The sequence below is a fragment of the Drosophila miranda genome, chromosome 3 (assembly GCF_003369915.1).
Source record: "Drosophila miranda strain MSH22 chromosome 3, D.miranda_PacBio2.1, whole genome shotgun sequence".
In the NCBI taxonomy this organism is placed as follows: Eukaryota; Metazoa; Arthropoda; class Insecta; order Diptera; family Drosophilidae; genus Drosophila; species Drosophila miranda.
The window spans coordinates 18,028,729-18,053,006 of record NC_046676.1 but is presented as its reverse complement, the minus strand read 5'-3'; the positions used below and the strand labels follow the sequence as shown (position 1 = coordinate 18,053,006).

Here is a 24,278-nt window from a genome sequence, read left to right as displayed (position 1 = left end):
TCCACTTGTTATAACACCCACTGGGCGGGGGGTCTGTTAATTAGCCCTGGGGCCGTATTTAATGACCATGATGGATTCGAATGCGAATTGCAACTAAAATTAAATAGATTTATTATTCAATAAATTGAACGCTTATGCTTAGAATATGTCCATGTTCTTCTTGTTGGTGTTTGCTACATTCTGCTTGGCTTTGGAGTAGCTAGAAGATACGAGATACTTTGCGGGGCTGCAGGGGGGGAGTGTGTCTGTTGTGTTCGGGCCAAGAGCGCAATTTAATTTTACGACGAATACATTTATACTTACAATATTACTTGTTTAGGCTCTACATCTAATATATGTCTATGATGATGCATACTCAATGTGTTCATAATTGATATGTTTGTGTGTGTTTCTATGTGTGTGTGTGTGTGTGTGTGTGTGTGTGTTTATGAATGTGTTCTTATAATTATCCAAAGATATATATTTATATATATAGTAGATGTGTGTGTGTGTGTGTGTGTGTTGTATACAGACTACATATTGATTGATATGTACAGGAGGAAGCTTTCAAGCCTAACACAAAACAATGATTTTATTCAAGGTAAAAAAAAACTTCATACTAAAAAAAAAACTAAAAACTCATTTCTGGGAAGCCTATGCCCTATGCGTATGCGTTCGCGTATCCTAGCCTATGTGTATCTATGGATATATTCCTTTATCGATGCTTGCTTATGTCTATGATCTATCAGTAAATACATGCTCGCCAGCTTGTCTTTTATGCAAATGTGGAAATTGAACAGACATACATACATACATACATATATCTTATATACTTCGTTCTTTATATATTATATTATTTATATGATCTTCTACATGCTGCGGTTAGGTTAGTCTTGGAGCGGTGCTATGCTGGTGTGGGTGTGGGGTGTTGGGGGGTATGCTACACATACATAAAACGATTGATTCGAACCATTTTGATTCGATTCTGCCTCTTTGTAATGCCGCTCTGTGGTTCCGACTCAACAATGGATGCATTATTTCATCTTATATTTCACTTCTATCTCCTACGGTGTATGCGTTTGTATATGCGAATGCATAAGTTTTTTTCTGTGAGTGTGTGTGTGTATGTGTGTGTATATACATATAAGTTCTGGATCTGTGCATCTGTGTGCTTGTGTGAGTTTTACTTCTTTTGTATTTTTCTGAAAAATATGACTTTGGTATTCCTCTCTCGATACTTTTCCCGGCTGGCCTACGAACTGAGCACCGCATCTTTCAGCAGAGAGATACCCACACCGGCAGCACCCACTCCCGCTCCCACTGTCCCCCCGCTACCATTCACAATGGCAGCAGCAGCAGAACTGGTGTCCATATCCTGGTCTGTCTCCTCGTTGGCCTCTTCCTTGACTGGCGAACGTTGTTGAGCCTCCTCCTCGTCCACGGCATGCGAATCCTCCTCTTCCTCATCCTCCTCGTCATCGCCCGCTGGCTCGGGGCATGGCGATCCCGTTCTCCCGGTCGATGCCTGTGTTATTGGTGCATTTGCCACCAGGACACCCGAGTACTTGATGCCATTCAGCTCGAGATTGACAATAAGCTGCTGCTCTCCATTCTCGCCAGTTCCTGAAAGGGATAAGGGATTGAATTACATCGGACCCAGATAAGCAGCAGCGGTACTCACCATTTCTGGCCACCTGGAACTGCATGCCCGAGAGTAGGCTCAGCGTATCCAGTGGATTCATTTTAGAGCTACCGCCACACTTCTCCTCCGGCTGATCCTTGGCACTGGCCTGGGCCGCCTTGCCGCTCTTCTTCTTGGTGGACACCGGCGAACTGTGGCGATGCCCCACCGAGGCGGTGGTGGTGGATGTGCTGGGCGAGTTTTCGATGGCCGAGTCATCCGACTTGTCCAGCTGATGGCTCTGATGGTGGTGATGGTGGTGTCCGTTCATCTGTTGGGCCTCGCCGTCGTCGTGCATGGACGAGGAGTTGCCCGTGGTGTTGTGCTCTGCATGGCCGTACTCATCCTCGGGCTCCCCCTCGGAGACGGCGTCCTGCTGGTGCAGGTGTCCTCCATGGCCGCTGTTCGCCTGATGATGGAAGCCCGCTGCCGCCGCCACGGCGGCCATGTTGTGTGGATTCAGATAGAAATTGGCGGGGAAACCGGGCGGCAGGAGGCTGCTGCCTCCTCGCTTAGCAGGCGGGGGGTGGTGCGGTCCGTCGTCCTGCTCCACGGGCTCTGGCGTAGGCTCTCGTTCGCGTTCTCTTTTGATATTTGTGAGATTCGGTGGAGAGTCTGAGAGGTTTAGGGCTTCGCTGTAATGGAGAGAAAAATGTTATATGTTATATAGGGTTAATGTCTTGGGTAGGTATTTTTGTATGGCATGTAGATGGCGCTATTACAGTGAGCTAGATTCAGTGCAGATGGCGACACTCTACACTCAATTTGGATTCTTACCGTTGCTGCGGGGAGGTGTGTGCCGATCCCGGTGGACTGTTGTTGTTGTGGTACATGTGCCAGAGTGCCACCTGTGCGCTGAGCGCATCGTGCTTGCTGATGTCCGGACTCTGTGATCGCTGCCGCTGCTGCTGCTGCTGTTGTTGCTGGAGGAGATGTTGCTGCTGCTGTGGCGGTGGCTGCTGCTGCTGGTGTTGGTGTTGGTGCTGCTGGTGGGGATGTGTGGCGCCCAGGACTGGCGCCATGCCCTGATCCTTCTTGGCCTGGATCAGCTGCAGATACTCCATCATGCGGCTCTCGATCTCCTGCTTGACGAGATTGGGCATCTGGCCGAATCCTGGGGCACCCATCAGTCGATGATGTGCGGCCGCGGCGGCGGCTGCTGCCTGGGCCTGCTGATTGTTAGCCACTGCCGCATGGGTGACCAAAGCCAGCGGCGACATCTGCTGCATGCCACCCGGCAGAGAGGGGCGCGAAATGGGCGTCTGTCCAATCAGTGGAACATTAGCATCCGGAGCATAAGAAGCTATACCATGTGGTTGAGGTGTACTCACCAGGGGCATCTGGTTGTGCATGGCCTCGTACTGGCCGTAGCTGGAGCGGCGTCCTTCGCGCCGATTGCCATCGATGGCCGCCTGCAGCTCGGCCGGTGTGCTTAGGTTCTTCTTCTCGCACTCGTACGGGTACAGATACTTCATGTATCTGCAAGATGCATAAAATTATTAATAAGCTCGGCAAACATGGCCTAACAGCAACTATCCAGAGGGAGCAGGGACCAGGCATAGCAGGGAATGTGGATGTGGATGGGGGATGGGGTACGGGGTACGGGGACACTCGAAACTTCAGGTTGATGTTGTCCTGTCGGGCATTTAAGTTGAATTATCGTGTAAATACGAAAGCGACAGGCAAACAAATCGCAATCCACCAGATACTTGTACTCGAGCAAGAGAGAGGGATAGATACGAGAAGCAACAGGGAGAGAGAGAGAGAGGGAGCGAAACTGAGACTCGCTGATCGATTGCTGCTTGATCGGCTATCAAGTCGTGGACGCGGGACTCTGGACGTTGCACTGTTTGATTGTCCGTTTCTGTTTGCCCCCTCATCTGTTTGTGTTTGTCTTGGGCATAGTTTCTGGCCAGGCCAAGACGCATATGGGGAATGGGGGGGGGAAAGGTGCTGATGATGCCACAAGGTGTCCACTTACTGGGTCCGCAGGGTGAACGCTGCACTGGTGATGCTCGACGGCAGATGCAGTCCCTTGATGATCTCCTGCCACAGCTTCTTGTTGATCACATCGACGAGGCCGCCGCGCGCAATCACCAGATTGTACAGCTCGTAGAGATCCAGCACGGACTTGGCCATAATGGGCAGCCGATTGATGGGCGTGCCTGCAGAAAACAGAAAGAGAGAGTGAGATATAGGTATGCGTATTCAGATTTTGTGGGCCTACGATTCCGATTTGTTTGTTTGCGCACTAAAAACTTGTTCTTGCACTTGTAAATGTTTTCCAATGCGCTCGTTAAATGCACCAATAAGAAAAACACGATTAAAATATCTATAAAATAGATTTATCTGCCCAATAGAGTAGATTTCCTTCCTTTCCCCACTCTCCCCTCACCATCAGCCATTGATCACGAAGCAATTAACACTTGTAGCTCCCGCCGTAGCAGGCTTAAAAGTGCTCAAAAGACCGAAGCCGATAAAAACAGAAATAAATCCTAATTGTTGCCCGATCCCCCATGTACATGTATGTATGTAAATATAGGTCTACTTTCTGTCTGTATATACCTATGACTGGATACAACATGATGTTTGTACATATGTTGATCTGTTTATGGCGGCTAATCATCATCATCCACATTGGCATTCATTCGCTTCAATTTCGTATTGAAATTGTATTATTCGAAATTTCCACGTGCTCTTTCTCACCTATTCTTTTTATTTGTGTGCGCTACAATATTCAATTCAAGGTGTTTGAGTGTATCAAATATGATGTCTATGATTTTGAAGAGAACTTATCCCTAAATTTGGTTTGTTTTTCAGTACTGGAATATTCTGATGATCGGTCTTGAAATAGTTCCAACAAATGTCGATTATCGATGGACTGTCCCGCTTAAAGGGTAGCGCATTTAACATATAAAAAACAAATCAACTTGCATAATTGCTGCCTCCGTACGTGAGTAATTTGAATTTGTATAAAGCGGCCGGGCCCTGCCTCCTCCTTTCCTTTTTTATGATCCCAAATCCCATCCCCCTTACCCAAATACTGCTGAATGCTGCATGCTGCATGCGGCATGCGGCAGAGGATCGATCGAGTTTAGTTTCTTTTCCATTTTCTGTTTTATGAGCCCGAGAGGAATCAATCAAACTCGTTGATGGACGTGTTGATTGAATGAAAATACGTTTTGTTTTTTATGCATATAAACAAATTGGGCGCGTGAGGAGCGTATGGTGATGGGGGATGCGATCGACTCGGATCAAAAAGGAATATCGTACGACGAGTAATACAAAATAAATGAAGAGCTGCCAGCCAGCCGCCAATCGGCAATCCAAGCAAAAAAGTGATTGGAATCGATCAGAGCACACGAGCCACAGCCACAGCACACAAACAAAACAAAAACAAAAAAAACGAATCATCCACATAATCAATGGCAATTTAATGATTAACTCTGCTGCCGGCACTCGCCTCGAATCGAGCGATCATTAAACTCTCGGACTCATAGTCGATCGGTGGTCGCCTTGGGGGCTGGATTTGAATTCCTCTCTGGGGGATTCCGATTCCGATCCCGATCCCGAGTCCTATCCCTGACACGCACATGCTGCCACAGTCGACTCCTCCCGACTGCCGACTTATTATTATTTTTCTTGGCAACTTTTTCTTCAAAATCTTCCTCTTTTCTTTTTTTTTTTCCCTTTCGGTGGCTTTCAGGCAAAAACTCTTTTAGGGGCAAAATTTATTTATTTATCCGGTTGTGCATTTGTTTTCCTAGATGTCAGGCGGTTTTTAATGGAAATTAAAGGAAATTTGATCGAGTCTGAAATCATAACGCCACCGTCGCATCTACATCGCATAGGGGGCGAGAGAGAGGGGCAGTGGGCGTCGATCCCATGGCCTGACAACTGATTCACTCGATCTGCCTCGGGGACGGATGAGGATGAGGACGTGTCTGAGCTCTGGGGTCTGGGCTCCCAGCGATCCCAGAAATAGCGTCAGCGTTGATAAGTGATTGACGTCTTTTAATTAAGAATTGCGCCGCTCTTCGGTGCCCAAACATCTCACGGCATCAACACAACCGATCCACATTCCCCCCGGCACTATAGCCGCCATAGTTGCCTTTCCTTTCCGCTAGTTAGTTGTACAATTGTACAATATCATTTTGGTTATAGACATGCTTTGCTATACATTGAATACATTCTATATCTGAGGAATACACTCGACTCTTTATTTTCCGCTATTCCGCTTTTCCTCTTTGTTTTTTGCCCCAGAAGTGAGTCGCATTTTCGGCGCTTCCTTCTCATGGCAGACGACATCTTAGACAGTCAGTCCGTAGTGTGGCAGTGCCCCGCAGTGGGAGCTCCCGTTCCCGTTCCCGTTCCCGTTCCCGCTCCCTTCTGTTTGCTACCAGTGACCGCGTCGCCGGGGCATGCATATGTCAAAACTTGAACGCATGTGACAGATTAAAATCCATTAAGTTGTCAAGCACTAGAGATGCTCTACACTCACACACACACACACACCATAGCACACACTCATAGATACATAGATATTTTTATATATTTTATGAAATGCATACGAAATTAGATAAAATAAATAAATAATTGCATCCGGGGCTAAGTCAAGCTCAGGCCTCAACATAACAGACTATCATTCGCCTCAGATTCGCACATGTGTGCGAAACACACACGAAAGATACTCTCTTTGCTTGAGAGTTCCCTGTGCTACATCTAGTTCCCATTGCTAATGATCATCTTGTATCCTACCTCATATAAGAAACCTTCACTCATTAAATAAATGCAAAGTTAAACTACGAAATACAATTCATGGACATATAGAAACCCCTCTCTCTGTCGCCCTACAAAGAGTATCGTCTGCGGATAGGGCCGGGCCCTACTCAATTCCTACGATATGCAAATACAAACAAATTTAATGCACTCTCAAGTCGTCAGTCAGTCAGGCGATTGCAACAAACACTCGACAGTCGAGTCGAGTCGAGGTACAATACCATCGCACAAAAGTCACAAAATCACAAGAATTGTGATTCCATTTTCAGGCGAAAAGGACGCCGCAAGGAACAGGCAGTGAGATTTATTAAGCAAGTACAGTCACGACAAGCTGCTATATGTGTGTGTGCGTGTTCTGCCACAGATTTCCGATGCATTTTCGGTAATGCTCTCATAATTAATGACAAAAGTACAGGAAAGCATGCGCTTGCTCGAAGGCTGGCCTGGCTTATAAATAGGCATTTGCTCCGATTGCAGCGGCCAGAGTCGCCTTCGAAATTTAAGTACCAATATGCATATGGTGCATAAACACCCCCATGCCCCACGCCGCATCACATACCCCTTTCCCTTGAGGAACTGTGTGTGTGAGTTTGACAGTAATTTGAAGTGACAAAATGACAAAAAGTCATCCGCATAACGATTTCTCTGCTGCTGCTGCTGCTGCTGCCATCCTTCCCTCTCTCCCTCTCCCACTCTCTGTTGCTCTTGATGGGTTTCTTTCACTAGAATTTCTGCATATTTTAATGGCTCCCCTTTTCGGCCCCAAGCTTCAAAATCAAACGTCAAAGTGCCGAGAAATTTATTCAATTAACATAATTTGAGTGAGCCCAAAAACACTTGGCTGGCTGAGTCAGCAGTCTGTCATCATTGCCAGACCTGGCCAGGCCAGGGATATGCAAATGGTGCCCCAAACCACAATCTGGATAGCCCCCTACCCTACCCTCCCAGGCCAGGCCCCCTTTTCCACCTATTTCCCCCCTGCTGTAGCTTGCAACTTACCGCGCTTTTGCATAAACGAGAACAGATCATCGAGGAACTCCTTGCGCTTGGGATCGTCATTGATTTCGTAGAGCTGAAAGTACAGAGGAGGGGAAGACGTACAGAGAGTGTTATAATAACCTTATAATATGGATACAATGGGCAGTATGCAACAATGGGTGGCAACAACAAACAACTTGACTCCTTTGGCCAATGGTTTCGCACAAAATGGCGTTTGGCCCGCTTTTGCCCTTTTGTTTGGGATGAATGTTGGGACAACAATAGATAGATGTTGATGTGTTTGGCTGTGGATGTGGCTGTTGACAGGGGCGCGTGTTGCGCCTTTAATTCTCGTTCTCGCTCACTCTCTCTCTGTGAGTGCCGCCGTTCTCTCGGTGGTTTGTTTGCTGGGGGTTGATAAAGAAACATTCCCCTAACCTCCATTTCTGGCCTCGTTTCGAGAGTGAGGCACTCAATGAGCGTGAAGTATAATAGAAAAGGTCAAAGGAAAAAGGGAACAAGGGAAGAGTGCGAGTACAATGGATAATTAGGTGATAAAGATAGGGCTAGAGATACATACAGATAGGCAGATAGACATACAGATACATATGTATCTGCCATCTATTCGTTATTATTTATCATCTACGTTTCCACCGAGAGACTGGGGAAGACTCGGGGTTCTCCCGAGGCTCATGCTTTGACCTTTGCCACCAGGAACCGCGACTGGCTGGCTGGCATCTTCTGCAAAAGGAAAGTCTTAAACTAGCCAAAAGCCCTGGCTTTGGGTTTAGCTGCAGCAGCTCCAACTACGAGTACGAGTATGTTCAAAATTAATGACAACATCGGAGTGAACTCATCAAATTCGGAATTCATCATACTTTCCGCCTACTGCAGCATCAGCAGCAATACACTCCGCAAAGAGGGGGGTACACAGATACAGAAACAGAGATCCAGAGACCAGAGATCTCTTCTATCCGTGGTGCACATTCTAAGTCAATGCGAATGATGAACTGCCTCCTTTGGCTCCTCCACCGTCTGTGTACCTGTGTACCCTGCTGTACCCCTTCACTCCACGCTTTCGTTGCTTCCTTAACTTCGCATAAATGATTTAAAACCAAGTCAGCCCCAGAGCCGCTCTCCGTGCCACAGACTGTGGCTGGCTCTGACGACTCTGAGACGAGGCTGATGCCTGCCTCCTGCCGCCTGCCGCCTGCTTCCCAAAAAAAAGTGGCTGGGGATATATTTTTTATGATGCACGACGCCCACAAGAGCTATAGCAGCACCACCACTGTATCTGTATCCAACAGATACGAATATATGCACATTTATATTTATTCTCTAATACTTCTTTGTGCTGAGAGTCGAGTCGGACAAAAATGAAAAAAAAAAACCAAAAAAAGGAACAGAAATAAATTGATTGAAGTCTCAGACTGGAAAGTTGTTAACCGATTTGCTCAGATCTTTTTTTCGATCTGATTCACTGGAATTTAAGCTGCACTTCAAGCTGGAGATATATCTGGTATCTAGTGGGGTTTTGGGGATACTCGTATTTATGTATGTACCTCCTGTATTTGATCTTCCGAAATGAGCATTTTAATCGCACTTGTTGAGCTCGATGGGGGGGTTATTTGATTGGCAGACAACACGGTCAGGTCACGGTTCACTTGTTTGCAATTCCCGAGATCACTGGACGATCGATTTATATACAGAAAATCAAGTTTTTATACCAGACGAGAGGGACATTGATCAACGCGACGATGCAACGCCATCAAAGGTCGTTTATCAACTAAAAATATGGCAGGAGTCTCGATTGAGATGCTGCTGCCGCCGCTGCTGTCGCTGTCAATGCCGTCGATGCTGTTGTTGCACTCACACGCACACAGAGAGGCACACATGGGTATCTGTGTGCCTGCCTGCTTGTCTGGGGTATTTTGTATTAATAATCATAAAATGAAGTCCCGCTTTCCATCGCACACGCACACACACACACACACAAGGGTTGTTGGAAAACCTGCCACTATCCGTTCCGTTCCGAACCGATCCGATCCCTGGCTTGCATCACAGCAGCCGCAGAACCGTTAAGCGCTACCATATACTCGTGCATGTATCTCATCTCACAAATCCGCAGGCAATAAAGCAATAAAGCGGAAAATACATGAATTCTGTCTATCCCCTAAACAGGAGTTTGTAGACCAATCATAATCGTTTTTATAACTATCGAAGCCGCCGCTGTGCTGGCTGCTGCATGTCCTTCCAAACGGACACATGTTGAGCAGCACATACTCGTACAACATACGATCCTTTCGGGCCTGCTTTTGGGTGTGGGTATGGGTTCGGGCTTGGGCTTGGGTTATAAAAATAATCTCACTTATTTGTCGCCTGGACTTAGTACCTAACCTAACAAATCCCTCGCGCAGACGACGACGACCGACTGCTTGAAATTTGAATCCTTGATTCTAGGAAATGCTTCAAATGCATTTTCGCCAGCAGATCAATTTTTCGGTGCCAGCCCTCTGCGTTTTCTGTACGTGTGTGGGTGTAATTTATAACTATCAGATACAGAGAAAAGCAACAGCAAAAGGTTTCCTTTCCAATGGAAACATTAAAATTTTATATTCGTATAGTTGGACACAGATCCCGTTGCAGGAATCATAAGTGTTATCCTGCTGCATCGAGCCACTTACACACATACACCCACAGCCACACACAGATACAGATGTACAGATACAGATTGAGAATGCATCTGCAGGTTGCGTTGCGCTGCATATTTATTCAAGAATTTCACACTCATTATTCAAAATGTGTTGAACAGATTGTTCAGTTTTATATTCTACTTCATTTGCTGGCTCTTTTAATTTGTTAAGAATGTGGCTGTATCCCCTCAACTGCTTAATGCTTTTAAGAACCAAATTAATGTCAATCTTAGACAACATATCTTTAAATTCCGTATATTTGATGTATCTTTTTGACATTTCCGAGCTGATAGAAGTTCGTTTAAGGTTAACGATACTCAATATACAAAAGTATATTTTATAAAAGAGAAAAGTATGGGTAGGGAGATCTGAGAGAAGCTCTGGCCTCAAAGAATTCTTTGCGTATTCTTCGAAATTCTATCATTAGTCCATTAGAATAGTTCTTCAAACTCCAATATAACTTTTAGAACGTTTCCGATGACTAAGATCTCCAACTAATTGCAAAGAACACGCGCCAAAAAAAAAAGAAAAAAAGGTTGCGTATTGAAAGGAAATTCCACAATCTCCCCAATACAGTAAATAGAATATGAATTCTTCTATAGAGGTAGGAGGTACGAGCATGGTTTATTTTTTCAGAATTAAAGTACAAAGAAATAGAATAAAAATAATATTGGAAAATGCTTTAGACGGGGTCTATAATTAAACATAATTATTCAGTATGTACAGATAATTGACATTGATTAATGAGAGCAGAGCAGAGCAGGGCAGAGCGGAGCATAGCAGAGTGGAACAGCGCCAAACGAAGAACTATATAATATTCGTTAGTACAAGAAACGAGGAGCGAAATGTACCAAAAATAATATTTTTATTTATTTTAGTTGTTGTTTTCGTCGTCTTCGTCTGCGGATAGATGGATGGATGGATAGAAAGATAGATACGAGATGGATAGATGGATGGATGGGATGGGATGGGATGGATAGATGGCTGACTGACGGATGGCGCAAAGCACAGACCACTGGGGAGGGGATGCGGAGAGCCAGGGAGACTGCTACACGGCTAAAATCAGAGCAGAATCTGACTTGCGATGCTATGGCGAATGGCGGATAGTGTTCGCAGATACATAAGAGTATCTCTGTGTGTATCTGTGAGATTCTCTCTTTCAAAATGGTCTCTTCATAGTCGCCCTGTGCTGGCCAATCTGTTCAATTAACGTAATTAACGTTTCGCCTCATTTCATTCCGTTTTTCACAATTAATGAAGGAGAAGGCAGACGGCAGGCCATTTTGAATATCAGCTTCAAGGGATTTTGCCCAACACCTCACCTATCGAGGCGGCTGCGATTGGGGCCGCGGGGGTGGCTGGCGGGTATAGGGGGAGCCGGTTTCAGCAAAAACATCATCATCATTCAAGCCTTAGCCTCACTCCTCACACACGGTGTAAGCGAAGGTGTTAAGCGTGAAGCGTAGATACAGATACAGATACAGAGATACATAAGTATCTTTTGCAGTGCATTGCGAGGGTCAAAGTTTTTATAGTGCATAGAGAATGCGGGACCCGTTTGATGGATAGCTCTCGCTATGGCTCTGAAAAGGGAGGAGGACGGATGGACTGTGTGGTCGTCTGTGTGTGTGCATTTAAAGTTAATCGAAATTCCGTTTTTATGGCCAACCCGAGCCGAACCAAAAGCTGTTGAGGTTCACACGACGCAACAGACACAGATACGGATACAGCTACGGCTACGGCTACGGCTACACTCGCACACATTTTTGGCAACCACAATTTAATGACCAAAAAATTGTGCACTTCTCCTCTCGCCTCAGATCTCGACTCGCACTCGAACTCGCACTCGCCCCGAATCGACCCCAAAAGCGGCAAAGCGGCGCACAAGTTTTCGGGCCTAATTGCTCATCTTGGTCAGCATCTGGATCGGACCGCACACAGAACGGTAGAGGGAGGGGAGAGCACTAGAAGTGGGGGGTAAACTAGCTATTTTCTCACCAAATTAACGCCCTTAAGAGATGGGCTTCATTAATTGCTCAATTGCAAACCGGAACTATCGAGTGGAACGCCTCAAGGCGGCACTAAGCAGCAGATAGCAGTACAGAGCAGAGCAGAGCAGAGCAGCCTCGAAACGAGATCATAACTGGCCTTTTAACTGGTTTCTTTCCCCAGGAGATGACGAGAAGATGATGCTGCTGCTTGCTGTCCAGTTGGCATGCCTCCTGCGTCTGCTTATGCTCTCCTGCGTGGCTCACAGCTTGGCTCCTGCCTGCCTGCCAGCGCCCGAGAGCCCGATGCGTTTGCTATTAGCCGTTAATTGATAGTTTTGCCTGCATCTTGTTTGCAGTGAGAGAGTTTCTGTCGAATTCAATTGACTGACAGGAGGGACTATGACTAGGTCTGGGGCTAAGACTGAGGACTGGGGACTAGGTACTGGGTACTGGGGACTGGGGACTGGGTACTGGGTACTAACCTGTCTGACTTGTTTGTACTGCTCTTCAAAGCTCCATCCATTATTCTGCTGCGATGAATTCGATGCCTCGCTGGACGTCGATGAGTTCGATGCGGAATTAGCTGCAAAGTGGCGGGCTGAGTGCAACAGTTAAACACAAATGGAGTCCCCTCGAGTGGCGATGCCACGATACCAACCTTCTTTGCCGCCACCGCCTGCCACTGCTGTGGGCGATGCAAACGAGAAGGGATGTCCTCCGCCAGTGCCTCCTCCTGGTCCTGCTCCTCCACCTCCTCCTCCTCCTCCGCTGCTACTGTTGTTGTTGTTGGAAACGGAGTGGCTGCCTCCATTGGTGGCTGGATTGCTGCCCGAACTTGGTGTGGTGGTGGTGCCTCCTCCCATGACACCCCCGTTGTAGCTGCCGCCATTGCTGGCGGTGGGCGCCGAGGCCACATGCCCAAAGGAGGCTGCTGCCGCTGCCGCTGCCACCGAATTGTGGGGCAGGGTGAAGCCCGGGCTAATCGTCGTGGGCAGCATATTGGCCCCGAAGGCTGCCGCATGGGCGGCGGCCGCATAGTCCTGTTCCTGCAACAGCAACGTGGCGTTGATTCGGCCAGCCACTCAGGCACTCATTCATGCACTCACCATTAGTCCCACCTTCATGTCGCGCACCTGCATCTTGAGCTTCTCCAGGACGTCGCTGTGCTGCAGATTTGGAATGCTATGTAGTCCCCCGATGCCCATGAAGCTGCCCAGCGCATTGAGCGGATGATTTGGCGGCAGCTGATGGTGATGGCTGCAACGATAGCGATAGCGATAGCGATAGAGATTAGGAATCACTACCCAAGCGTGGGGGAGCTCTCTCACCTTAGTGGCAGTTCTGTCTGCTGATCGGGACTGGCAAAGTTGTGGCCTCCGCCTCCGCCGGCCGCTGTGTGACTGAGTCTGGCAGCAATCGCCGCCTTGGCGCTCAGCTGATGATGCTCTCCCTCCACGGAGTCACAGTCGCGCATCTCGTCGTCCGTTCGATCACCATGTGACTGTCGGGCAGAGAGAAGAGGAGGAAACGTTTGAGTCGAATGCGGATTGCGGATTGATGGCGGCGCTTATGTCAACAAGCCGCCACAATTGGCCGCCCGCTGGGAGACGCTAATGGGCAGCGCTTTGTCCACCGATCGAAGGCGGCAGAATCGTAATCAGAATCAGAATCACATATATAAAGATCTCTTTCCTGTGACTGTGACTGTGGCGTGGGCAGCACTTAGCAAATGGTCATTGATTTAAGTCTGGCTCTAGCTCTAGCTCTAGCTCTGATTCTGACTCTGGTTTATGGTGTTTCTATCTCAACCTTGCCTCGCGGCCCGTGCCACACGGAAAAACACATTAGCCAAGGCACGCCTGGCAAATTCAATTGAAAGCAACTGAAAGCCACTTCCTCCAGGCGGACAGGCAGACAGGCGGAGAGGGTGACAACAAAGGTAACCACTTAATAAATTAACAATGGCAGACCCGCAAAACGGCAATCAGGCACCATAGCTCCAGGGCTCCAGAGCCGCTAGAGAGGGCAGAGCCGAGAGCCGAGTACGCTCCTGCCCCGGGAGAGTCGTGGTCAGAGCGAACTGTGAATATTTTCAGCCGTGACTCTTTGCCAAGAAGTGCGCCACGCATGGCCGAGAGTGCAACTGCAACTGCATCTCCAGCAACCAGCAACAGCGACAGCATGGACTTGCCACTCTGGGCACTGGCACTGGCACTGGCACTGGTACTCCATCACGGCTTCTTGGTTTTTATGCATTTGGAGAGGTGCAAATTAAGCGCATCTGTGACTGTGTGCAAATCGGGAATTTTCAATTTAAACACAGCCAACAGTCAACGCAGCAGCAGCAGCAGCAGAGCAACGTTCCACAAAGTAAGCCAGAGTCTAAGCGGAGTCGGAGTCGGGCTCAGAGACGGTGTCGGAGCCCAGGTACGAGTACTCCTCGTATGGAGATATAGATATGTGTACAACATTTATCGCCTTGCCCCATCCATCGCCTGGGCTGAGTAGTGGCAAGTGTTGTTGCTGTTTCTGTTGCTGTTGCTGGTGGTGTCGCTTGGGTGTAATCATAAACGCAACCAAAACCAAGGCATAGACAATGCCTCGACCATAGAGAAAGAGAGTTCTCGGAATTCTTTGAAGTTTGGCGCAAAATGCGAACCAAGCGAAAATGTTGCACACTCAAAAACGGAGGGTGGGAAGGGGGGAATGTTACTTGTATCTTGTACGAAGCTTAAAGATACATGAATACACAAGTATGTATGTGGCTGTAGCTGTGGCTGTGGCTAGAGAGAGAAATGAGAGCGCTATGATCGCTTCTCGCATGCATGGGATGTGGCCTCTTGACTTGGCCTGGCTCTGACGGCTCTGGCTTTGGCTCTAGCTCTGGCTGTGACGGGTTGGTTGGTAGTTAGCCAAAGAGTCAGTGGTTACTTCACTGGAGAGTACTCGCACTCCTCTATGTCTGTGTGTGTGTGTTTGTGTGTATATATCAAATTAATGTAAGTTATCGAAGCCATGCGAAATACACGTAAGGACGGGACGCTCCACTGGGTGCTCTTCTCGTCTTCTGGACTGCCTTTTGCGTTGCGGTTTTCTGTTGCGCTACTCTCGTGTTGACCAGGCCCAAACAATTATAATTGTGGTCTGGTCTGGTCTGCCCAATGGCAGGGACCAGGCACCATGCACCAGGCACCAGGTACATGCAGGCCATGCCAACTTGCACCTATAAAATGTCTAATTAATGCACAACGAATTTGTGCCGCTTTTTGTTGCTGCTGCCTCTGCAGTCGTTACAGTTGCAAATGGATGCGAAAATATGGATGGATGGATGGATGGATGGTTGGTGAGTTGGGGGATCCACACCCCAAAACGATTTTAAGTTTGTAATTTATTTATTTTATGCATTACAAATCGAACAAAGTTGTGTACTACGGGGATGGGTCGATAGAATTTATTTTAGAGCTATAAAATATTCACAGAAAGTGTTATTTAATGCTCGTAGCTGAATTATGAATCGATGATCTAGAAGCGTTTTTCCTAAAGGAAATTTATGGTAAAACATTGGTAGAAATTGGTTGCGTTTTCAGTGCAAGCCGAAAACAATGGAAAGGAATCCATCCATCAAAAGCAACAAAAGCCACAATTCCTGGAAAAGATATGGAATTTCATCTGAATATCGGAGTGGGAGCTTCTGGGGAAGCATTCTCGGGCTATGGGCTGCGGCTGTGGGCTGCGGCTGTAATAGGCGTCGCATAAATCAGCATGAAGCGATAAGGTGTTCCACTTGGAAGGCATTAAGTCACATCCAATGGCTGGATGGATGGATGGATGGATGTATGTATGGTGGGGAAAACACAGCCCCACTCGCACTCGCACTCATACAGAAGTACATCCAGCTAATGGATATATATACAAGTATATACCGATATGTGAATATGCATATGGTGGTCTCTGAGGGACACGTTAGTTCCATTAATTCTAGCATTGATAAAACGCTACTGTTATCGTCTCAACTGCAGGTCGAGGCGAAGCTCGACTTTCAGCAAAAGACATTAAATCGCAATTAGACCTCTCTGCTCTGCTGCTCTGCTGGCGGGCTGTACATGTGTCAGATACGGATACAACTACTACGCGTACTGGAAGTACTCCAAGAACGCAAACAATACAAATGGCGGTGGATATGGATGTGGATGTGGAGGTGGATGTGGATGTGGGCCCCAGAGAGGGGGGCGATAGTGCAATTTACTTTAATAGCTTTCAATACACCGCCGTCGCCAGAGGCGACTCGGAGACAGACGACGACTATCTATCTGAGTGCCACAATAATGCCTTGGTATAGGTAAAATATTTAATTTATTTGCCGTTGACAGTTTTTCTCCCCCCTCCACTCCCCACTCCCTTTGTCCCCTGCTTTTTTATCACTAATTAGTTTACATTACATTTTCGATAGAAGTAGCTGGAAAATAATGTATCTCAAATTTATTATCATTGCATTTCCACTTCCAATTTAGTTAATTTCCATTCGCTGTTTAACAATAGAATGGACAAATTTGTAGGAAACGGACCGTCAAACCGACGGACCAACGGACAGACGGACGGAGCCGCAGCAAACCCGTGCCGCAGCATGTGCAACATGCCGTGCTAATTTAAAACAAAAGGACGTGCCGCTGCGACCGCTCGGAAATCCATAATGTGACAATGCTGTCCGCGAACGGACCTCAGGACCTCCAGACCATCAAGGCAAGCTGTGAAGGGCGCTGCCAGCAAACAGGATCAGCCGCTGCTACCAACCACCGCACACAAAGGGGCGTTTATTGTGTGAAGGATTAAGATTATGCATTGCCAGCGAGCAGCATGTGTAATGTGTAATGTGTATCTGTATCTGTATCTTTAGCTCTCGATGTCTGGCTTTGCTTTGCTTTGCTTCTTTTACTGCAACTGCATTTCCTCGTGTTTCTTTTGATTTTCCATTCTTCTCCGATTTGTTTTTGTTTTTTAGCTTGAACTCTTAACGAACCGAGGGCCTAATGTCCTTATGACTCAAGTGTCCACTTCGTCTCTCCTCGTCTATTGAGGATCAGCTCGGGGCGTGCTGGCGTCCTAAGTTTATTGGGATTATTGTTATATACCGATGCGAAAACTGAGAAATTAACAAAAGAATACCGATTGGGATTTGAATGTTAAATATATAGGATATCATCTATTTAAAGGATATACTTGTGAGCGGGAAGAGCCTGGCGACTCATTTTTCCTCAAAAAAATCCCAGATATTCGGAATTGTTCAATCAATTTTTGGACCAACGATCCAGGCCCTAAGGGGTACTGCCACATGTGTTCGCACGCAAGCATTTGTAAGTATGTACATACATACGCGTATCTTGTAACCGAATAAATATGTATGTATGTATCTACATATATAAATAAAAATTGCTCATTTACGCATCTACCCCGTGGCGAATTATGTATTTAAAACGCGCTGCAACGACGACAAACAACAACAGCAACTGCAAAGGGGGAAGGGGAAGAAGAGCCACAGCCAGCGGCTAAAAGAGGGAATATAAAAGAAAAGATATGGGGAAAAGGACAAAAAACACAACAACAACAACAACAAAAACATGTGCAACGTGGTCGAGAAGAGATCGTACTCCACTCTGCCGCCGCCGCAGCAGGCATTGGGGGCATGGAAATAAAATTAAAATGCAAAACGTATCTGACAGATACGTGTATACGGCGCGCACACACACACAGATACACGAGCGACTGTATGCGTGCTAACAAACGCGATTTCATTCGCTCGCGAGCGTCGGAGCGGAAAAAATAAAGCGAATAAAATATAAAAATGGAAACAACAAAACAGAAACACAGACACACACACACGCATGCCTACTCGCGCACACACACACACACAAGCAAAACGTAATGGCGCTGGCGAGCCGCATTCGCGTCCGCGAAAAAGTATCTGTCAGATACACATATGCCGGCATATGCGCACACAGATACCAGTGCACATGCACATGTACATACATATGTACATATGTGTACGTACACGCACGCCCATGTAAAGTGAGCGCTACAGCGCTTCAGACGGCCGGGACGCCAGACTAAAAGTTTCGCGTAAACAATAAAAACACAAAAAACGAAACCGGTTAAATGGCAACAGGAGGAGTAGGAGTGAGAGAGAGAGAAGGGTGGAGAAGGAGCAGGGGAAGGAGCAGCCAGGAGGAGGAAAAACGCAACGGTTAAACAACCAGCAATAGTTGGGTTCGGCTGAAGCTTCTCTTCTGGCTCTCTCTCTATTTATTTCTGCGGAGCCCCCGCTTGCAAGACCGACCCCGACCCAAACCCGACCACGTCCACATTCAATGTCTGGGTCTGGGGTGGATTCACTGCGTCTAGCTTCGATTGCAGGCGGCAATAATTAAAAACTGCATTATTTTATTGCTTTGGCCAGCCCGCAAGTCGGCCTGGCCTGTCTCTGGCCCTGCCCCTAAGACCGACGACTTGGACTGCTTGGACGGACTGGTTGTCTGGATATGGAACTCATTGGCAGGAGGGGGGCAAATGGCTTGTCGCCGTCGTCTGCCAAAAATATACTCCATTACTTTTGTGCCTTTTTTTTTGGGTGTGGAGTCATCTGAAGAAAGCTCTCTTCGACTCTTTACTTTCGGATTGTGAGTCAGGGCCTTAAAGAAGGGGATTGGAAGGATTTCGGAAATGAAATTCTTGGTGGGCTCCCCCGACCATTCGCCAATTTCGGGGGAGAAATACAGAGGAGAGAAATAGGAGAAATAGCACTCTGTTAACAATTCTCGATCAGTCTATTCTACGCAACAAATATATTATCCTCCCATATGAACCATGGTTTGAGGTGTTTCCTTGCGATAGACGCCTCACCTTGGTATGAATACACCTTGGTATTCATATTTTTGCATTCACATTTATTCGTCTGGCGATTCGCCATTCGCGATTCGTTATTTTCGTTGCCGTTTTTTGTTGTTTTTTTTTGTTTTTTGTATTTCGCGTTGGCGCAAAAGTTTATCGCACAATCGGCAGCTGTGCTGGAAAAATCCAATTAACAGTTTTATTAGCTATGGTTGGGAAAATAATTCATAAATTCATTAAAAACAATACGGCCACGGCAACAACAAAAACAGTAGATGAAACAGCAGCAACGGCAGGGAAAAAACTGTACTAATATTACCAATAATAATCATATTTCTTTATGAGCACTTTCTGCAGTTGATTTTGCGGCTGAAATTTGTCGCCATACAACTTTTTTTTCGAATTTGTTATTGCGAAAATTAAATTAAAAACCTATACTCATTCTGCCACAAATGACGGGATACGGCCCCACATACATCACACACAACACGCGTGCCCCTGTCCCTGCCACCACCCCATCCTTTTGGACAGTTTCAAGTTCGCGCCCAAAAGATACTAAAAGCAAAACAAATTTCGTTTGTCATTGCGGTTGAAAGCGCCACCAAAGCGTCGAGTGTGTCACGGGTGGGAGTGGGGGTGTGGCGGAAAGTGGAAGCCGAAGTGTCACCCCAATGGAAGGGGCAGCAGCAGGGCAAGACAGGGCAGGCCTCCCCACTAGATACTTAATCAAATATTTTTCCTGCCCCACAGTCACATACATACGCACTCTGTAGGTTATATGGTTATGCAACAACAACAACAACAGCAGCAACAGAAGCAGCATGAAGGAAAAGAAGAGGAGCACACAAAAAGAATTTAATAAAAATCGTTGCCTGTCAGCGTACAAGAAGCCAAACAAATTATAACAGGTGCCGTTGTCGACCCAAATGGGTTAGTGGAATGAATGAGATGGTCAAAAGACTGGGGAGGAGAGGGATATATCCAGAGAGGGGGTATGCAAGTGACCCGATCTGCATTATTTTACATTCGAGCATTCGACCATCAGAAGAGACAACCAATTGAAGGGATTCATTAAAAGTTCGTTAGGAAGCGCAAAGACGTATATTCTATAAGAGATCTTCCATTAAAATATGTTCAAAATTCAATTCCCATCAAGTGCTACTATCAAACCATTAAAAACCGACCATAAACCATAAATAAATCCCGAAAACCATTCCAAAGTGTGAATCCGTGCACCACCAAACGGGCAGTTAACAACCACTGAGATTTTCGGAGGAGATCCCAACCCCAACCCCGAACCTCTTGCCCCCTCACGAAGGCCATGATTTAATGTGGGAACTCTGGCCGGAGCACGTGTGCAGTGGTCAAAATCAGTAGAGCAAAAGCCAAGAAAACGAATCAACTGCAAAGCGGGAGGCAGTGAAGTTCAATTGTCTGGGGTGGGAGAGGAGTCATGTTCGGAACTTGATTTAATTTAAAAACGATTCAAAAATTAAAGACAACAATTCGACAAAATAATTTTAAACTCTGCGTTTAACCCAAGTAATTAAAGGCGGTGCTGGAATGACGACGACGGCCAACAAGTAATGGGCATCGGCTTCGGCATCGGACATCCAGCAGCATCGGGCCATTGGGCACGACTCGGAGGCTCGGAGTTGGTTTCATTTGAGAATTTATGACTTTTTGACAGCCCACATTATTGTTTAATCGTGACTTTCGAGTTGAAAATCTCAGAGTAGCCTTAGGATTTGATTTGAATAGAAATACTCGTACTCGTACTGGAACTCGCACAGTATGGGGATCGGATCCGCGAGAAGCGGGAATCGTTTTCGGATCGGATCGGATGTGCGAATGACACCAGCATATAAAGAGTTTTCAGTTCGGGGTTTGGGTTAATTAAATAACACCCACATGGGGTTGTCGATTGTTGGTTGTTGGGTTGTTGGTGGCGTATGTAAGTGATATTCAATTGTGAAACCCCCGTTCTTCCTCATCCTTACCCTTCAATTAACACCCGCCGCAAAGAAGGGAATGAATGTCCAAAGTGGAATTCGAATAATCATATGACGGGACAATGTTTGCACAGCACAACAGCCCGTCTATCAGAGGAGTCAGTGGCTGGATGGCCTGGCCAAAAGCGAGGCTATTAAAAATTATGTAAATAGCCGCGTCTCGTCTCCGAGAGAGTGTATAAAGTCTGGCTCATTGTTGATCGACCCGGCCGGCCACCGCCACTGCCACTGCCGGCACACTGTCTATTAACAATAATAAAACTGAAAGAAAAACAAAAGGCTGGAAAAAACTAACAAGAGTTTTATTGAATTGAAGAAGAGACAGCATCGGATGCTGCACAGCCGACATTCACATACCAATGGATACGATATACCTGAGACTGAAAGACTGAAAGCGAATGGAACGGCGGACTGAAAGGCAATAAAACCCATTTAATATTCATTTAAGGTACTAACAAATAATGCAAATATTTGAACAATTTATTTACATATGAACGCCATCAAAGAGCTTGGATTGAAAGAGATCTTTCAATTGATGGTAGATGGAAATTGTGAACGAGATCCCACTGATGACGGGACGCGGCTCTGGCTCTGGCTCTGTCTCTTCTCTGCCTCTGGGTCCGTCCTCCCGAAACAGATGAATCTATTTGTATTTATGAGTATGTTATGCACTTAGGCCCAATCAATGTGTAAATGTGTGAGTATCTGTATCTGTGTGGGTCTGCTTGAGAAATGCGCTGTGTGGTACCATTTAGCATGTCACCTTTTAACGGCTCTCTAACAAATAGAAACGCCAAAAAAAAAAATACGAGTATCTCTGCCTTCCCTCTGTCCCCTGCATCAATATCAACATTATCTTAACATTATAATTACTCTTTGAATCGTTTGCAAACAATTTAACTTGATTTTGCTTGAATTCGTTTTCTGGTTGAGGCCGAACACAAAAATAACTCCAATAACCAAATAAGAGATCATCATCATCAAGGTGTAGGAGAAGTAGGAAGCCGACGGCAAATCAGATCGGTTCGACACACCTGTTTGGATATTTCCCCTATAGCTTTCTCCGACATCCACTTTATCTCTGATGTAATATTTTCAGAAATATTGTTATTCTGCTCAAAATGATGATTGAGTTACAAAAACCAATCAAATTCTCTATTTAATGGATAGATGAAAGGATGAATATTGCGTTAATTTCGATTTGACAAATTTCATCTGGTGAAATATATACCTTGGGACATTTTGTCAAATAATTGAAAGAGATGTTCAGATAGACACGAGTCTGTGGCATATTTTTGGCATGAAACGTATTTCAGCCGAGCGCTTCCAGATGCTTACTCATCGTGATGATGAGGGCCAAATATTAAAGCAATCTTTGATGTTATATCAAGAGTAATCAAGCAGATCGAGTACGGGTTCTTAAGAGGAGACGGAGACCCTCAACAAAAGCAAATATATAAAGATAATACGGGTTATACAAGCAGATATGTATGTAGATGCTCATTCAATTTGGAAACGTATAGATCACTGCATATCTTACACTTCTTACATTTCCTTAGCACAACTTCCTTTCAATCGACAATTTGATATCTTACCAGATCGTCCCCCAAATCGGAATCACGTTCAATATTGCTATTTGAACGACCGCTACAGTCCATAGTAGGGTGCACGCGAAGTTGCATTGAAGCCAGCGCTGCTTCTTCTATCTCACTCTGGTCCACGAATATTCTGATACTGATTCAAATCAATGTTCCGATATTTGCTGTTTTCTATATCACCGCACTCTTTCTGTTGTGTTTCTTAGCTTTTTTTGTGGCTCTTCTTCCGTCTGTCGTTTGCATTTGTGTCGTTCGCGCGAACCGTTATGTTCTGGTATGGATGTCGATCCTCGGTGGTCGTCTCCCACGCTTCGGTTTCTCCAAGAGAGGCGAAAAGAGACGTTGAAGAACCGTTTGATCACTTTTCGCTTTTTGCTTGCTCTTCTCGTTGTTTGTTTGGTTGCGAATATTTCTTGGCAATCTTTACCGTTGTTGCACAAATTATTCTTCTGCGGAACGTGGACAGGGGCGGGGGCGGAACACAACACGTAACACTCACTGCCACTGCACTGTTTTCGAGCCGAATTACAGCCCCTCGATTAGTAATATTTAATTGTTATTTCCTCCTATAATTCTCCTATATTCTCCTATAATCCGGACAAACACGGACGAGCACCGACCGACGCCAACGAGGAAAAAAATCGAATTGGAGCTTGTTTGGACCCCGTGTCTAGTTGTAATTTCAAATTCCAACCGTTCTTTCAAGTCCGCCCACTGGTAAATCGCCGAGAAACAAAGAGGTATGACCAACAGGCAAAACGGCACTGAAAATGCAAGGCGTGCAAGGTAAAATCCACCCTTTTGCCAATCATACCATGAAAAAATTCAATTTTGTCTTCATAGCACATTTTTCATCACGCACTGCGAGGTGAGGTTCGTACTTGTTTTTAATTTGTTCCCTGGCTGTTTTCGCCTGTTGTCCATACCCCTTTTTATAGCCCATTCAAAATTACGCTCACGACTCATTTCTTCGTTGCCTGTATGAGTGGCTCGATGTTCCGATGCTATTCGTTCCACTTCTCTCTTTTCGCTCCCAACTGTTTCTTTTCCATCCGTTTCACTCAACAAGGAGGGGGAGAGAGAGAGAGCAGTCAACCAATCGTATGCACTCGATGTATGTATGTTTTGATGTATGTAACTATGTAAGAGTAATCTATGCAATAAATACCTGAATTCGTGTTTGTTTGTGTGTGAACGTATCGCCCGTTTCGATACCCATACAGACAAGGCCAGAGACCAGGTGTGTGGAGAGCGTGAATACACTATTGAGCAGGGTTGGTGAATAAACCGAATGGGGTTACTATGTGCAAAAGAGTGCAAACTGTACAGGTGGAAGTGAGTGGAATATAGCAGGTTTGAAGCAATATAACTTTACAACGAGCAAAGTCAGGTATTATTTATTCCCATTACTCAAGCCTGTAGTGCAGTGTGAGTGCCTATGTATTGTATATCTTTCGATCGTGTTTTATACGCGATTCAATTGAGCAGCTACGTACGCCCTTTTCATTTGTCGAATATTCGTTGTGTGTTTATCGAATGGGGCGGGGCCTCTGCATACATTCACATTCACATTTGTGGTTTGCCAAATACCGTTAATGTGCGGAGGGGGGAAACAATCAACCAGCTGGTCGAGGGGGGCATGTGGAGTGTGGGTGAGTAGGGAAAAACAAACAGAAAGCTGATTA

General features: G+C 46.1%; 1 protein-coding gene across 4 annotated transcripts; it reads right to left on the bottom strand.

Moving 5' to 3' along the window:
• Nucleotides 1-87: 87 nt before the first annotated feature.
• On the bottom strand, nucleotides 88-23,235 carry LOC108159758 (protein dead ringer). Of its 4 annotated transcripts, none has more exons than XM_017293313.2 (11): nucleotides 22,591-23,235; nucleotides 13,430-13,602; nucleotides 13,208-13,358; nucleotides 12,760-13,147; nucleotides 12,584-12,699; nucleotides 7,439-7,511; nucleotides 3,642-3,825; nucleotides 2,992-3,139; nucleotides 2,438-2,922; nucleotides 1,661-2,295; nucleotides 88-1,602 (listed from the first exon to the last, which is right to left on the bottom strand). In XM_017293313.2, exons 1-11 carry the CDS (start codon nucleotides 22,675-22,677, stop codon nucleotides 1,232-1,234), a joined length of 2,811 nt encoding a protein of 936 aa, XP_017148802.1. In that variant the 5' UTR covers nucleotides 22,678-23,235; the 3' UTR covers nucleotides 88-1,231. The 4 variants fall into 4 exon arrangements, with proteins under 4 accessions (XP_017148802.1, XP_017148803.1, XP_017148804.1 ...); XM_017293314.2 differs by having other exon boundaries at nucleotides 12,584-12,684; nucleotides 22,591-23,234; XM_017293315.2 differs by lacking the exons at nucleotides 12,584-12,699; nucleotides 12,760-13,147; nucleotides 13,208-13,358; nucleotides 13,430-13,602 and having other exon boundaries at nucleotides 22,591-23,230.
• Between the last annotated feature and the right edge of the window lie 1,043 nt (nucleotides 23,236-24,278).